This window comes from Lygodium microphyllum, chromosome 8 (assembly GCF_053477565.2).
Source record: "Lygodium microphyllum isolate KBCC chromosome 8, Lygodium_microphyllum_v1.1.10, whole genome shotgun sequence".
Lineage (NCBI taxonomy): Eukaryota > Viridiplantae > Streptophyta > Polypodiopsida > Schizaeales > Lygodiaceae > Lygodium > Lygodium microphyllum.
The window spans coordinates 48,250,875-48,264,925 of record NC_141142.1 but is presented as its reverse complement, the minus strand read 5'-3'; the positions used below and the strand labels follow the sequence as shown (position 1 = coordinate 48,264,925).

Below are 14,051 nucleotides of genomic sequence, written 5' to 3'. Positions count from 1 at the left end.
TAAATACTTTATCAACCATCCTACCCATCTTGGAGAAGGACTTTTAATATTGCTTTTTGGCTCCATTCACCTGATGTATCTTTGTAATGAAGGGGCATGGTCACATCTACCCTTGGAATGGGGGAACCCCATCCAGAGCTGATCTAAGTCAATCTCTCTCTACCAAAAATGTAAGCTGCCAGCTACCGCAACAGCAAATCATTAAGAAGACAACAAACAACTTATCACAAAATCACTTCTAATGACCCCCCTTAAAACCTTAATCTAAATCTGAAGTTACAAAAATAAATGGGAGAAAACAAAGGATCAAATACAGCACACTGCAACTCATCAAATACTACTACTGAATAATAAAATTGACCCAGCTATCAGAAAAATAAACATAGAACAACCTGCCATTATCGTACAAAGATGGCAGGAAAAAATTTGCATGATACACAGAGATCTGCAGGCTCGTTCGTACACTCCTATACAATGCGATTCTAGGGCTCAGGGCACAACATAGGTCCTCTGGACAGAAAACTATTTCCTAATAAGATGAGGTCCCATAGTATGGCACAGTGTAAAAATTCTGGAAAGGAGGATTGTAACCATTAGTGTAAACCTTCATAAGGCCATTGTAACCTTGCATGCCATTCCTTTGGTACTGATACCAAGCCTGCTGCTCTTGCACTAACAGTTGCTGTTTCACCTTCATGTCTGACATCTGCACATATGAAGGGGGTGGCACTGTCAGTGAGGCTGCAAAAGGATCTTCTCCAGCTTGCATGGTTGGTGCAGGTAGGGCTAGATATGATGAGGATGGCCGACCAGGTAGCGCAGTGCTGCTTGCACTACCAGAAGGAACAGCAGCAGTTGCCTTTTGTCTATCAGCAGCCTGGTCGTACAAGCTGGTGAGCAACAGATTGTCAAATCCTCCTGCCAGGGTATTAGGGTTTGGTCTAGAGAGCTCACTGGTCGATTCCACTAGGGCAAGCTCCCACCCAGCAAGCTGCCGTTCACCATTCAACACTCCACCATTACTACCTGAATTTTGCACTGTTGAACCTGCATCTGAAAAGAGAGCTAATGCCAGTTTATCCCCATGTTCTTCAGCTGTTACTGTCTCATTATCAAAAACAAGAAGATCTGCATCACTCTGCTGTGTTTCAATACTTGGAGCTGGTTGCTCCACATCGGCCTCCTCAGCTGGTGGGGGAGCAGGCAAAGCCTTAATACTATTCATGTCCTGCTCTGGTTCTGGCTCTCTTGAGGGACTTTCAGGCTTTGGTGGATCTGGGTTCCTCTTTCCCCCATGCCTTGAAGCTGACTCTGCTCGATTCCTTAAAAAGTCTTCCATGGTCTCAAGAAGCTCCTCAGATATCCTCTGCACAACTGGGTATTCCGATAATCTGCAAACTCCCAAATTCTTGCAGAAGTTGTAGAATGAAGATAGCTCATTCATTTGCTTCGATGCTCTAGAATGGATATCAAAAGCCTTGACACAATCTGCATGGTCCATGTCAAAGAAGGCATCCAAAACAATGGCAAGGCCATCGCAAATATCAATATAGAGCTGAAAGCTCTCCCTAACAACAGGATAGAGGGCAATTTGGACCAGACGGTTCATCCTAGCAGCACCAGTGGGGCGGCAAGCCAATACGCGCTCCAACAAACGCTGCATTGAAGGAATTCTATCAAGCAGTTGGGAGGGTTTCATATCCTTGACAGCCACAATCTGCTGAGACTGTTCGTGCAGAAATTTCAAGTTAGCGCAGTCTAAGAGTTGATGGGAAGCAGATAGCATAACAAATCAACACAAAATCTATCTTCTAATAGAGTCAATGAATCTCAGCTCTCTCAAATCTTACCATGCCACGCTCCCCTTGAGCAGGACCATAGTTGTCTTCGTAAGATCCATAGCCATGACCATGTGAGTCTCCATGAGATCCATAGCCATGACCATATGAATCTCCATAAGATCCATAGCCATAGCCATCCTCGTACCTAGAGTTTGAGGATCTATCTTCAGACTTAGATCTCCTATTGCCAGAGTTTGAGGCTTTATCTTCAGACTTAGACTTTCCGGTGATGTTGAAATCCAGACGCTCATCAAGAAACAGCGCATATGTGCGCACGAAAGCTGAGTAGTCCCAAGCATGCGAATGCGAGTCATCCCTGAAATTCGAGAGGTTAAGCACACGCAGGCCACGTCTGCTTGCAGTCAGGAGCTCCTGCTCGAAAGCAACCGGGTCCCCATCACGTAGAAGCCTGTGGATGAGCATCAAGGCCTTGATGGCCACAATCCAGTTGTGTGTTTTGCCGAGCCGTTTGGAGAGGCCAGTGACACAGGCATTGACATAGCTGCGGGAATACGACGTGAGGTGCAGAATCTCTTGAACGTGCCGCTCCTCGACAGGGAACTCATCATGGCTGGTAGCTTTGACGAGGGCGACCTCGAGGTCAGGGGATCCATTGCTGGCAACCTTGGCAAGACTTATGCTGGTCTGGTCCTTGAAGGATCCAAGGGCTCTGCGCAGCTTGCGCTGCAGGGGAGACATGGCTCCTCCTACTGCTGCTTCCTTTGCCTGTTCTGCTGGGGCTGCTCTGCTTGTTTCTCCCTGCCTCTTTCTTGATGTGCTGCAGCTTCTGTCTGTTCTCCTTTGCTAGAGGGTTAGTGAACTGTCACCAAGGGCAGGTGATCAAAATTAGGGTTTTCAGACAGAAACGGGGCAGGATTACTGAAAGGGGGATGTATATGGTTATGATCAGAAGCCGCAGTCCGACAAGGGTACCAGCACAGCGAGAGAGAGAGAGAGCGAGAGAGAGAGAGAGAGAGCACCCTGCCCGGAAATTCCCCCCAAAAAAGCTATGCTTTTTCTGGAGAACACACAAGCATAATTCACATGGCTAACACAGGAAGCAGAACCATGGCTTTGTCACATCTAAGACACAGAGAGGAAGAATGATTCATGCATGTGTGTGTGTGTGTGTGTGTGTGGAGAGAGAGAATAAGCAGCTACCCTCTCCACATCCATACAGCTACCCTTCAGCTTGCAAGTTGCAATGGATTGTTAAAAGCCAGACAGCAAACTATGGCCTATCAGTTTATAGGTATCAACCTGTCTCCTTCACAAAAAAAAAGAGCAGTGACACACACTTACAAGCTACCCATTCATTGAATTTTAATCAAATGTGGGTCCTTTTGTTGGGGGGCATTTTTATAGGTGACTTTCCAGCCATCATGCCACCTTGCTAGGCTTGCTTCACACAACCACCTCCCCCCTCCCACCTCACACCTTCCTTTACTCAACCACTCCTTTTTCGAAAAATAAAATGTTTATACCAAATTGTAAAACTTTTATTAGATCATGTGCCTCTCCGGTATTTACTAGTCGAGACATCGCCCAAACCCCGAGAGGCACCATCATCTTGAAGGATAGGTCGTCATGAAGCCGTGCAATTTAGGGGGCGATGATCCAAAGGTTTCTCAAAATTTCTCAAAATTCTAGTTGGAAAAATAACAAATGCAAATGAATTGACTTAGAAATACCTCCAAAAAATTAAATCAAATTTGTTATAACCACTATGACAATGTTCAAGTGTAAAACCTTAAAATTATAAAGACTCTAGTTATGGAAAAATGCAAATTCATACAAAGTGATTTTTTAAAATTTCTCCTATTCCTAACTGTTAAGTTAAAGGTTTTTTTTGGTAAGTTCTACCAAAAATGTTCCTTTGTGAATGTTACTCTTTTATGAAATTTCCTTATCTCTTCTTCCCTCTTTTCCTAAGTGCACTCTACTTTGCTATGCCAGCATCAGCAGGTTCCATGTCCCTTTCAAGTGTTTTCTCATTGATTACTTTACTTGCACCTTTAAAACATATGCCAACGTACACATTCAGAAAGGGAGGGAAATTCCATCCACAAACTTCAAGTGCATCATGACTGACCACCTTTCTCATTATTAGATTGCATGCACCATGCCACTTGTTGCCCCAGCAACTCGCGAGTGTTCATAAAAAACTAAGGTTCAATGTAAAATGAATTACAAAATTTTCAAAGATACATTCGAATTGGTCCCCACCCCAATGGGACTTATAAGTTGTTCCTATGAGATATGTGTGTGTTCAAATGTGCGGTTGAGGCAAGGTTATGCTCTAATCAAACACCTGTTCACAAGGTCATGAAATATGCCCTCGATACACCAACTTTACTTTTTATTTTTGGTCCAACCCTTGAAATTTTAAAGATGGAATGGCCACCTCACAACACCACATAATTGTAGCATATGTGTCAAATCACTATGTACTTGCACTTAACACGACTATAGGGCATCTTGTTTACCTACCATAAAAATATGGATGCCTGAAGTATCAACTCTAGGCAATCAAGTACTCACTTGCACTTGACACAACTATAGGGCATCTCATTTATACCTAACATTGGAATCTGAATGCCTAATGCATCAAATCTAGGCAACACCTTAGCAAACCGTCCCTTAGGGATGAACACAATCCCTTCAATCAACTCAAATATACACAAGCTATTAAGCAAGCATTTATGATTTTAAAAACAAAAGAAAATTTGGCGTGTCATTTAATTCCCCACATTCCAAGTGTGTCACTCCTAGTTAGTAGATTCAAAATGACAACATAAGGGATTGGCACTACATCTTCACTAACTAGGATACATACAAGTTGTTAAGCTTGAGGTTACAAGTCATTCAAGATATGTGTTTCTAAATAACAAACAAATGCCTTTTGCCCCTTCATATACTTCACATACACCAATGCGCGTGACACTCCCAAAGTTAGCTCATGATAGCTTTATTTATTTATGGTTGTATACATGTGAATATGTATAGAGTGCATACAATGAGTAAAGATGTTTGAAAAATGGATCTTGTTTGAAATAAATATTAGCCTACTCATATTTAGACATGAAAAGATAATCTTGCATTGAATAATAACAATGTGTTATAGTGTGGAGATTAAAGCTACTTTAAGAGCTCCTTCTAAATTTTTAAATATGCTTTCCTAAGTTTACCCACTTTATAATAAACCTCCCAAAATGATAGTGCTTTGAATGCAATTTTAGGCCACGATACTTATTTCCTTTCATCATTGAAGACCAAGCTTATTATTGCATCCCAGATTGATTGCAAGACAAAAAGCTTGATAAACTGTTAAACAAAACATCTTACTTTGCTCCTAAAGTTATCTCCAAAAACCCAAAAAATCATATGTTGTTACTTCTTACTTCTAGGGACACTTAGGGGCTAAGATACTTGACTATATCCATTTTTGGCTAAGCAACCATTTCAAAAGAGGTGTGGTAGTGCCTATTATGGCCAATGCTACATTTGCCATTATAAAACCTATTTTTTTGAGCTTATCTCCGATAAATATTACCCCATCATAACTCTCCTTAAAAATAGTTTGCTCCTCAAGAGCCACCAATTTCTATTTAAGCATTCTTTAATCATGCCTCCTATCAAGTTGACGCTCCAATCCTTGCAATAGTTAGAAGGTTCAATGAAGCTTTAAGCATGTTTCATTGGCCAACATCAATGGGAAAATCTATTTGAGAAACATTTGTAGGTAACGTAAAATCTACTACAACACCCCAACAAAACTTAAGGTAGTTGGATAGATTATGATTTTGCTTTTACTTTCTTAAATGTAAACGCCCCGAACAACGTAGTATGCTTAACAATTATGATATTCGCTTGTTTTCGAGACTTAATATAAAAGAGAATGAACACTTAAAGCTGAAAGTGAAAATTACTCACAAAATTACAGCCATGAAAATGTAAAAGTAATGGAGACAAGATTGAGGGTTGAAGATGGGCAACCCCCCCCGAAGGAATGTATTTCTGCTCAACCCAAGTCCCTTAGGGAAGAGCTCAGTTACAATCAACCTGAGAGTGAGAAGAAGTAATTCTCACTCTCACAAGATCATGCAAAGATGTACAAACACACATGCATTATTTATTATGCAATGATAAAAACTGATTTCTTTACAGTATGAGAGAAGAAAAAGGGGAATCCAGCCTTTCTCCATCGTTGATCAGCAGTACATGGATAGGGCTTGCTTCTTGTAGCTAAAATGGAAAAAAGAGCTCAAGAAGGAGGTGCTGTAATGAATTTACAGGCTTGCTGTCTTGTAAAACAACAGTGATAGAAGAGAGAATATGGAGGAATTTGATAATGGAGAAGTGGGGGATGATGATGGGGATGGATGGGGCCAGTTTCTGGCTATCTGTGGGTTCTTTACATGAATTTCAGCAAAGAAAAATGATGTTGAATGAAGAAAAACGAGCTCTTATTTATAGGAGAGGGGAGAGCTAGTACAAAAGGGGAAAGTGGAGTAGCACAAGACAAGTGTCCAGCCACATGTCATGAGATGTGACAAGTGGTGGGACACTTGGAACTTGTGTGACAAGTGTCTTGACACTTGTCTCTTCTCTATGGCCTTCCTTTTTGGGTTGAATACTGTCAAGAATAGAAACAACCAAATTTAGTAAGCACAGTCAGAGTACAGAACTTACTATTTTTAGAATGACATCCCTATTTTTTAGGACTAGTATTTTTAGGCTAATTCGAGGCTCCTAAAATTTAGGGATCTCCTAAAATTTAGGGACCCCCCCAATATGGGTGTCATATGAAAGCTTTTTCCGTGTACATCGCAAAAATGGTATCCGAATCTTCATGTGACTTTCCTATGCAAAGAAATGTGCATTTCAAGCTTTCAGCCCACACATGCACATTATACAAGCATTTCATGATCATGCCATCTTGTTGATTGTAACTGTCTGTTCTGGTGGATCTAGCCCACACTTCAAGGCATCAATCCTTTCTGTGTGCGAGTCTAACCCTGATATGCGTGAGTTCTAGTCACAGGTGCCCAATCGGGTCATATAGGTGGAAGTGTGAACTATCTTTTCTCTAACCCACCGTGTGGGTCCACCATAACCTGTGACCACTCATCAGTGGCCAGCTCCAATGCACTTTTCTTTATATCTAATTAGTGCAAAGGAAATAAATTTAATAAATCATTATATAGACAAATTAATGAAAAAGGATACAAATTCTGTTTCTATAGAGTTGTGACAGCCCTTTGGCTTTTATTCAGCTGTCCTCAGCTGAAAAGCTTCTTGATATTGTTGTAGAATATTTGGGTAATCCTTCATGAATTTTTCATCTACCCACTGTGCATCTGTTGTGGGTAGATTTTTGAATTTTAGTAAGAATTTTCGTGTCACAAGGCCACTTCTCGTGGTTCGATCCTTGAGAAACAAAATCTTTTCAGGTTCCAAGAGTTGCTCTGTTTCTTCAACTTCTGGGGGATCTTCAGTAATGGGTTCCTTTGGTTCTGGTCCTATGTAAGGTTTTAGCAAACTTACATGAAAAGCATTGTGTATTTTCCAATGAGTAGGAAGCTCAAGTCGATAAGAAACTTCATTTATTTTCTCAATCACTTTGAAGGGTCCAAAGTATCTACTGAAGAGCTTTGGAAAATATGAATTTTGACCAGAACCTTGTTTGAGCCTGCTTTTATCAAACTTTAGCAAGACATATTGACCTTTTTCAAAAGCCAAAGGTCTTCTTCGTTTATCTGCTTGCTTCTTTTGTCGCTCTTGGGAAACTTTGATAGTGGCTCGAACTTGATCCATTGTGGTTTTTAAATCTGAAGCAAACTCATCAGCAGCAAAAATCTTATCTTTAGTGCGAATAATTGGAAGGAGGAATCACTTTACCCTGTACTATTTCATTTGGAGCTTTCCCTGTGGATGAGTGCACTGTATTGTTGTAAGCAAACTCCAATAATGGAAGATATTTCTCCCATTGTGACTTATGTTCACTAACATAAGCTTTCAACATATCCAAAAGAGTGAGATTCATCACCTCTGTTTGGCCGTCAGTTTGAGGATGAAAAGCTGAGGAGAACTTTAAAGTGGTTCCCAAATTCTCAAATAAAGCACGCCAAAAGTTACTTGTGAATTTGGAGTCTCTATCTGAAATGATCTCAGAAGGCATACCATGTAATCTGAAGATATGTTGAATGAAAAATCTTGCAGCTTGTGCGGATTTCAATGTTTTATGACATGGAATAAAATGTGATTGTTTGCTGAATCTATCAATTATGACCCAAATCATATCATGACCTTGAGGTGTTCTTGGAATACCTGAGATGAAATCCATTGTGATAGATTCCCATAGATCTTTGGGCACTAGAAGAGGTTGCAACAATCCTGGAATCTTCTGCCTATCATATTTGGATTTTTGGCATACCAGACAAGCCTCAATGAAGTTATGTGTATCTTTTCGTAATGTTGGCCAATAAAAGTAGCGCTCAATTGCACTTAGAGTGGCTGCCCTCCCTCTATGCCCTGCATAAGGGGGTTCATGACTTTCTTTAAGCACCTTTTGTCGAACAGGAAGAGTGACACAAAGGCGATTGTTCATGAGAAGGTAACCGTCTTTGATGGAATAATCTGGATGAGAACCTCCTTGCTGTAAATTTGACCAAATTGCTGCAAAATCAGTATCTTCATCATAAGTATTCTTCATCGTTTGAAAATCTTCATGATGAGCCATTGTAATAGTTGCAATGCGAGGCACTCTAGAAAGTGCATCAGCAACTACATTTTGTTTCCCTGGAGTGTACATAATTTGAAAATGAAACATGGACAAGAAATTTTCCCATCTTGCATGTTTCTCCTGCAAATGCTTTTGAGTCTTGAAATACTTCAAGCTTTGATGATCGGTTTTAATAAGGAATTCATTGCCTAAAAGATAATGTTTCCATATCTTTAAAGCATGAACCACTGCTAAGAGCTCCTTTTCATAAATGTCATACCTTTTCTCTACATCATTTAGACGGCGGCTTTCAAAGGCTACGGCATGGCCTTCTTGATTTAGCACTGCAACAATACAATCACCGCAAGCATCTGCTTCCACCACAAATGGTTTTACCAGATCTGGAATGATAAGAACAGGTCCAGAAGTAAGAGCTGTTTTCAGCCTTGTGAAGGCTGCCTTCTCTTTTTCCTTCCATTGGAAAGAGATCTTCTTCTTTGTAAGGTCATGAAGTGGAGAAGCCATATGTGCAAAATGCTTGATGAAGCGGCGGTAATAAGAACATAAGCCAAGAAACGATCGCACCTCATGTACATCACGAAGATGAGGCCATTCTTGGATTATCCTGATCTTTTCAGGATCCATCTGAATCCCTTCAGAAGAGATGACATGCCCAAGGTAATTTATTTTATGCATGAAAAATTCACTCTTTTTACCATTTACCAAGAGTTGATTTTGTTGTAGTAATTGTAGAACAATTTCCAAGTGTTGATGATGCTCCTCTTCATTCTTGCTAAAGACAATAATATCATCAAAGAAAGTACCGACATATTGTCGATGCTCTCTAAAGATGCGCTCCATCATTCGATTAAAGGTGGCTGGTGCATTGGTTAATCCGAAAGGAACCACCAAGAATTCATAAAGACCGTATGAAGTGCGGAAAGCAGTTTTGTGTACATCTTGTGGTATTACCCTAATTTGATGATAACCACTCTTTAGATCAATGCGGCTGAAAACCTTTGAGCCTCCTAGATGATCCAAAATGTCATCAATTCTGGGAATAGGAAACCGATTCTTCACAGTGATTTTGTTGAGGGCTCGATAATCAATGCACATCCTGAATGTGCCATCTTTCTTTTGAACAAGAAGAACTGGTGAACAAAATGGTGAGCTACTTGGCCTAATTAGCCCACGGTTGAGTAGGTCTTTGAATTGCTTTCTGATTTCTTCTTGTTGAGGACGGCTCACACGGTATGGTGCTATATTAGGAGGAGAACTGCCCGGGATAATATCAATATGATGGTCTTCTGGCCTTTCTGGGGGAAGCTGATAAGGAAGATCTTCCGAAAAACAATCTTTATACTTTTCCAAGAGCTGAAGTTGCTCTTGGTTTTCAGCATTCATATTATCTTTTACATCAGTGACATAAAGCAGACAACATTGAACACAATCCTTAATTGCTCTAGAGACTTGCATATGGCTTACCATAGGTATGGTGTCTCCAGAAACTCCAGCTTGGATCTCGTACTTCTTGCCTTTGTTGGTGAGTTCTACCTTCTTTTTCTGAGAGAAACCCGTCCACCAAGTATGGGCTAAGTCGGTTAAATGTAAAACTGCAAACTTAATCTTTTCTTTTTCTTTATACTTGTCACGACCATACAAAATTTGAAATTGACGAATAAACTTCAGAAGAAGATCAGGATTTCGAGAACCATCATACATACTGAACTTGATCTTCTTTTCAAGTTGAGATAGTGACTTAGTCTTCTTCTTCTTCTTATGCCTTCGTCCATGCTCGGATCTTGAGGTTGAAGATGATGAAGTGCTTGATGGGGATGAAGATGGAGACGAGGGTGAAGAATGTCGACGCCTTTGACGACGATGAGGTCTTCCACGAGAAGGGTGTGACTCTTCATTACTAGAAGAGGATCCATCAGAATAGGCGCCAGATGACTTTGAAGAAGAGGATGAGCTTCGACGCGATCTCTTTCTTTGTCTTGAAGTAGAATGGGACTGCCTCTTAGAAGTAGTTGGACTTCTTGATCGGCTCCTTTCATTGGTATGGCTTTGTCTTCTTGAAGTAGATGGGCTTCTTTCCTTGAATTCTTTGGGATTCTCAACTTTTTCTAGTTTGAGAAGTTGCTCACGAATTTGCTGATTCTCCTCTCTAAGACTTTGAATGGCTTGAAGGATAGCACTCGATTGATCCATTGAGTCTAAAGAAAAAAAATATGCTCAAGCACTCAATGCAAGGGCTGAAAACAAACAAACTTATAGTTGTAAGCACTACCAGTGTTGGGGGTGAGGACCGAGCCAAAGCTCTGATACCACTGTAAACGCCCCGAACAACGTAGTATGCTTAACAATTATGATATTCGCTTGTTTTCGAGACTTAATATAAAAGAGAATGAACACTTAAAGCTGAAAGTGAAAATTACTCACAAAATTACAGCCATGAAAATGTAAAAGTAATGGAGACAAGATTGAGGGTTGAAGATGGGCAACCCCCCCCGAAGGAATGTATTTCTGCTTAACCTAAGTCCCTTAGGGAAGAGCTCAGTTACAATCAACCTGAGAGTGAGAAGAAGTAATTCTCACTCTCACAAGATCATGCAAAGATGTACAAACACACATGCATTATTTATTATGCAATGATAAAAACTGATTTCTTTACAGTATGAGAGAAGAAAAAGGGGAATTCAGCCTTTCTCCATCGTTGATCAGCAGTACATGGATAGGGCTTGCTTCTTGTAGCTAAAATGGAAGAAAGAGCTCAAGAAGGAGGTGCTGTAATGAATTTACAGGCTTGCTGTCTTGTAAAACAACAGTGATAGAAGAGAGAATATGGAGGAATTTGATAATGGAGAAGTGGGGGATGATGATGGGGATGGATGGGGCCAGTTTCTGGCTATCTGTGGGTTCTTTACATGAATTTCAGCAAAGAAAAATGATGTTGAATGAAGAAAAACGAGCTCTTATTTATAGGAGAGGGGAGAGCTAGTACAAAAGGGGAAAGTGGAGTAGCACAAGACAAGTGTCCAGCCACATGTCATGAGATGTGACAAGTGGTGGGACACTTGGAACTTGTGTGACAAGTGTCTTGACACTTGTCTCTTCTCTATGGCCTTCCTTTTTGGGTTGAATACTGTCAAGAATAGAAACAACCAAATTTAGTAAGCACAGTCAGAGTACAGAACTTACTATTTTTAGAATGACATCCCTATTTTTTAGGACTAGCATTTTTAGGCTAATTCGAGGCTCCTAAAATTTAGGGATCTCCTAAAATTTAGGGACCCCCCCAATATGGGTGTCATATGAAAGCTTTTTCCGTTTACATCGCAAAAATGGTATCCGAATCTTCATGTGACTTTCCTATGCAAAGAAATGTGCATTTCAAGCTTTCAGCCCACACATGCACATTATACAAGCATTTCATGATCATGCCATCTTGTTGATTGTAACTGTCTGTTCTGGTGGATCTAGCCCACACTTCAAGGCATCAATCCTTTCTGTGTGCGAGTCTAACCCTGATATGTGTGAGTTCTAGTCACAGGTGCCCAATCGGGTCATATAGGTGGAAGTGTGAACTATCTTTTCTCTAACCCACCGTGTGGGTCCACCATAACCTGTGACCACTCATCAGTGGCCAGCTCCAATGCACTTTTCTTTATATCTAATTAGTGCAAAGGAAATAAATTTAATAAATCATTATATAGAAAAATTAATGAAAAAGGATACAAATTCTGTTTCTATAGAGTTGTGACATTAAAAGCTATTAGATTGCTTGGGTGATTGATCTAGTCTCTAAAACTATCAAAGCCCTTCTTGGTAAGTGAGGTACCCTTCCTCTCCATTGGTGGGGTGGAAGCTCCATGATCAAAATATGTTGTCATATTTCTAGGCTTCATTGACTAATTTTGCCTATTTTAGCTTTGTTAATAATTCTCACCCATAAGGCAAGTGAATTTGCGAGAAGTCAAATGGCCTTTGTCTTCTTAGTAGCTTGAGTTTGAATTATGCCCTCCCCCCTAAGATTCCAAGAAAGGAAAAGCTTCTTATTTTTCAATACCAACAAAGCAATGAGCATTTAGGCCCATCATGTCTCTACTTCCCTTAGCATCTTTTGAGCATTTTGGCTCACAAGGCATTGCATTCTGTACCTAGATCTACTAGTTGAAGGCCACCCCAAATGATAGGAAATTTCAATGATTGTATTGAGATAGTAGAGGCATATCTCCTATTCCTAGTTTTGCTTCCCCACATGAAGCATCCCATCATTGAATCCCACTCCTTTTGGGATCCCACATTACAACATAGATGAGGGGAAGGTAGAAGCAAATTGTGGGGTAGATGAACAAGCTTAAGACTTTAAATTTCTAAAAAGTCAAAATAGTATATTCTCAAGGGCATACAAAAAAGGGTGCCTCTTTGGAGGCAACAATTGAAAGAGAGTTGACATCAACTCTATTTTTTTGAGGTTAAAGTGATCAATCTCAGACTTAGTAGTTGACATGTAAGGGTTTCATATTCTTTTCAATAAATCTAGGGCACAAAAGCAAGAAGGGATAAGTTCAATAGCATCATTTGTGCACGATCATTAGTTGTACATTTTAAGAACATTTTCAAAATTCTTGGATCATTTCGAAGATCAACTAGAGATTTAGCCTACTTTGGAAGACTAGCAAGCTATTTAATAAGTAATTATCACAATTGGGCAATGATGAATACCAAGTAAACTCCATGCATAGAGCAAAAAGCAAGCTCCATGCACATAGAAAGGAGAGAAGGATGGAGAGAGAATGTGGGTGTCTGTGTGTGAGTACACATGTGAGTATGTGTGTGTTTATACATATGGTAGATTTGTTAGAAATGCTTTGGAAGGCTAGGATGGCATTCATGTAAGTAGGAAAGACCCAGTCCGTGTGCTCGATCTCATATATGAATCCTGCCCTCATGAGTTTATCAATCTCCTCTTTTACTACATGGGCGTGTTTGGGATTCATGGGGTAAGGTCGTTGTTTCGTTGGCACTACATCAGTGACCATTGGGATATTATGAGTCACAACCCTAGGGTCGACTCCCTTAAGTTCATCCAATGTCCAGGAAAATGGAGTTAGCATGATGTTTAGCAATGACACATACCACATGAACTCCATGGAAAGAGAGTAGACACAAACTGATGCCAGGAGGCATATTTCATGGTGGATTCCGTGCCACGGTGGATTCCGTAAACTTTGATGACCGGGGCTCATACACAAAGTGGATTCTTTGTGCGAGAATTCGAAGGGGATGCCTGTCCTTTTCGGGCGTTTCATTAATTTAGTGTGTACATGGGTGATTCCATAGCGAGTGATTCTGCAAAATGCATATTAAATTAATAAACGTTTATGAGTTTAGAGTGCGCACTCATAATAAATTAAGGTTAGGATTTATTTCTAACCAGTTGATTTATTTATGTAGCTGAAGACTGCTAGGTATTCACTATT

At 40.3% G+C, this 14,051-nt stretch overlaps 1 protein-coding gene across 1 annotated transcript; it reads right to left on the bottom strand.

Annotated features, from left to right (window-relative positions):
• Nucleotides 1-327: 327 nt before the first annotated feature.
• Nucleotides 328-3,071, bottom strand: LOC148032252 (putative clathrin assembly protein At2g25430). Its single transcript, XM_087682900.1, has 2 exons — nucleotides 1,851-3,071; nucleotides 328-1,726 (listed from the first exon to the last, which is right to left on the bottom strand). The coding sequence occupies exons 1-2, from the start codon at nucleotides 2,538-2,540 to the stop codon at nucleotides 530-532; spliced, it is 1,887 nt and encodes a 628-aa protein (XP_087539026.1). The 5' UTR covers nucleotides 2,541-3,071; the 3' UTR covers nucleotides 328-529.
• Between the last annotated feature and the right edge of the window lie 10,980 nt (nucleotides 3,072-14,051).

What these genes read in the sequence shown, in the direction of transcription:
- LOC148032252 (XM_087682900.1), bottom strand. Translation starts at nt 2,540, where the DNA reads ATGTCTCCCCTGCAGCGCAAGCTGCGCAGAGCCCTTGGATCCTTCAAG. An exon ending in CTCAAGGGGAGCGTGGCATG is followed by an intron (nt 1,727 to 1,850) that starts GTAAGATTTGAG and finishes CTGCACGAACAG; the next exon opens with TCTCAGCAGATTGTGGCTGT.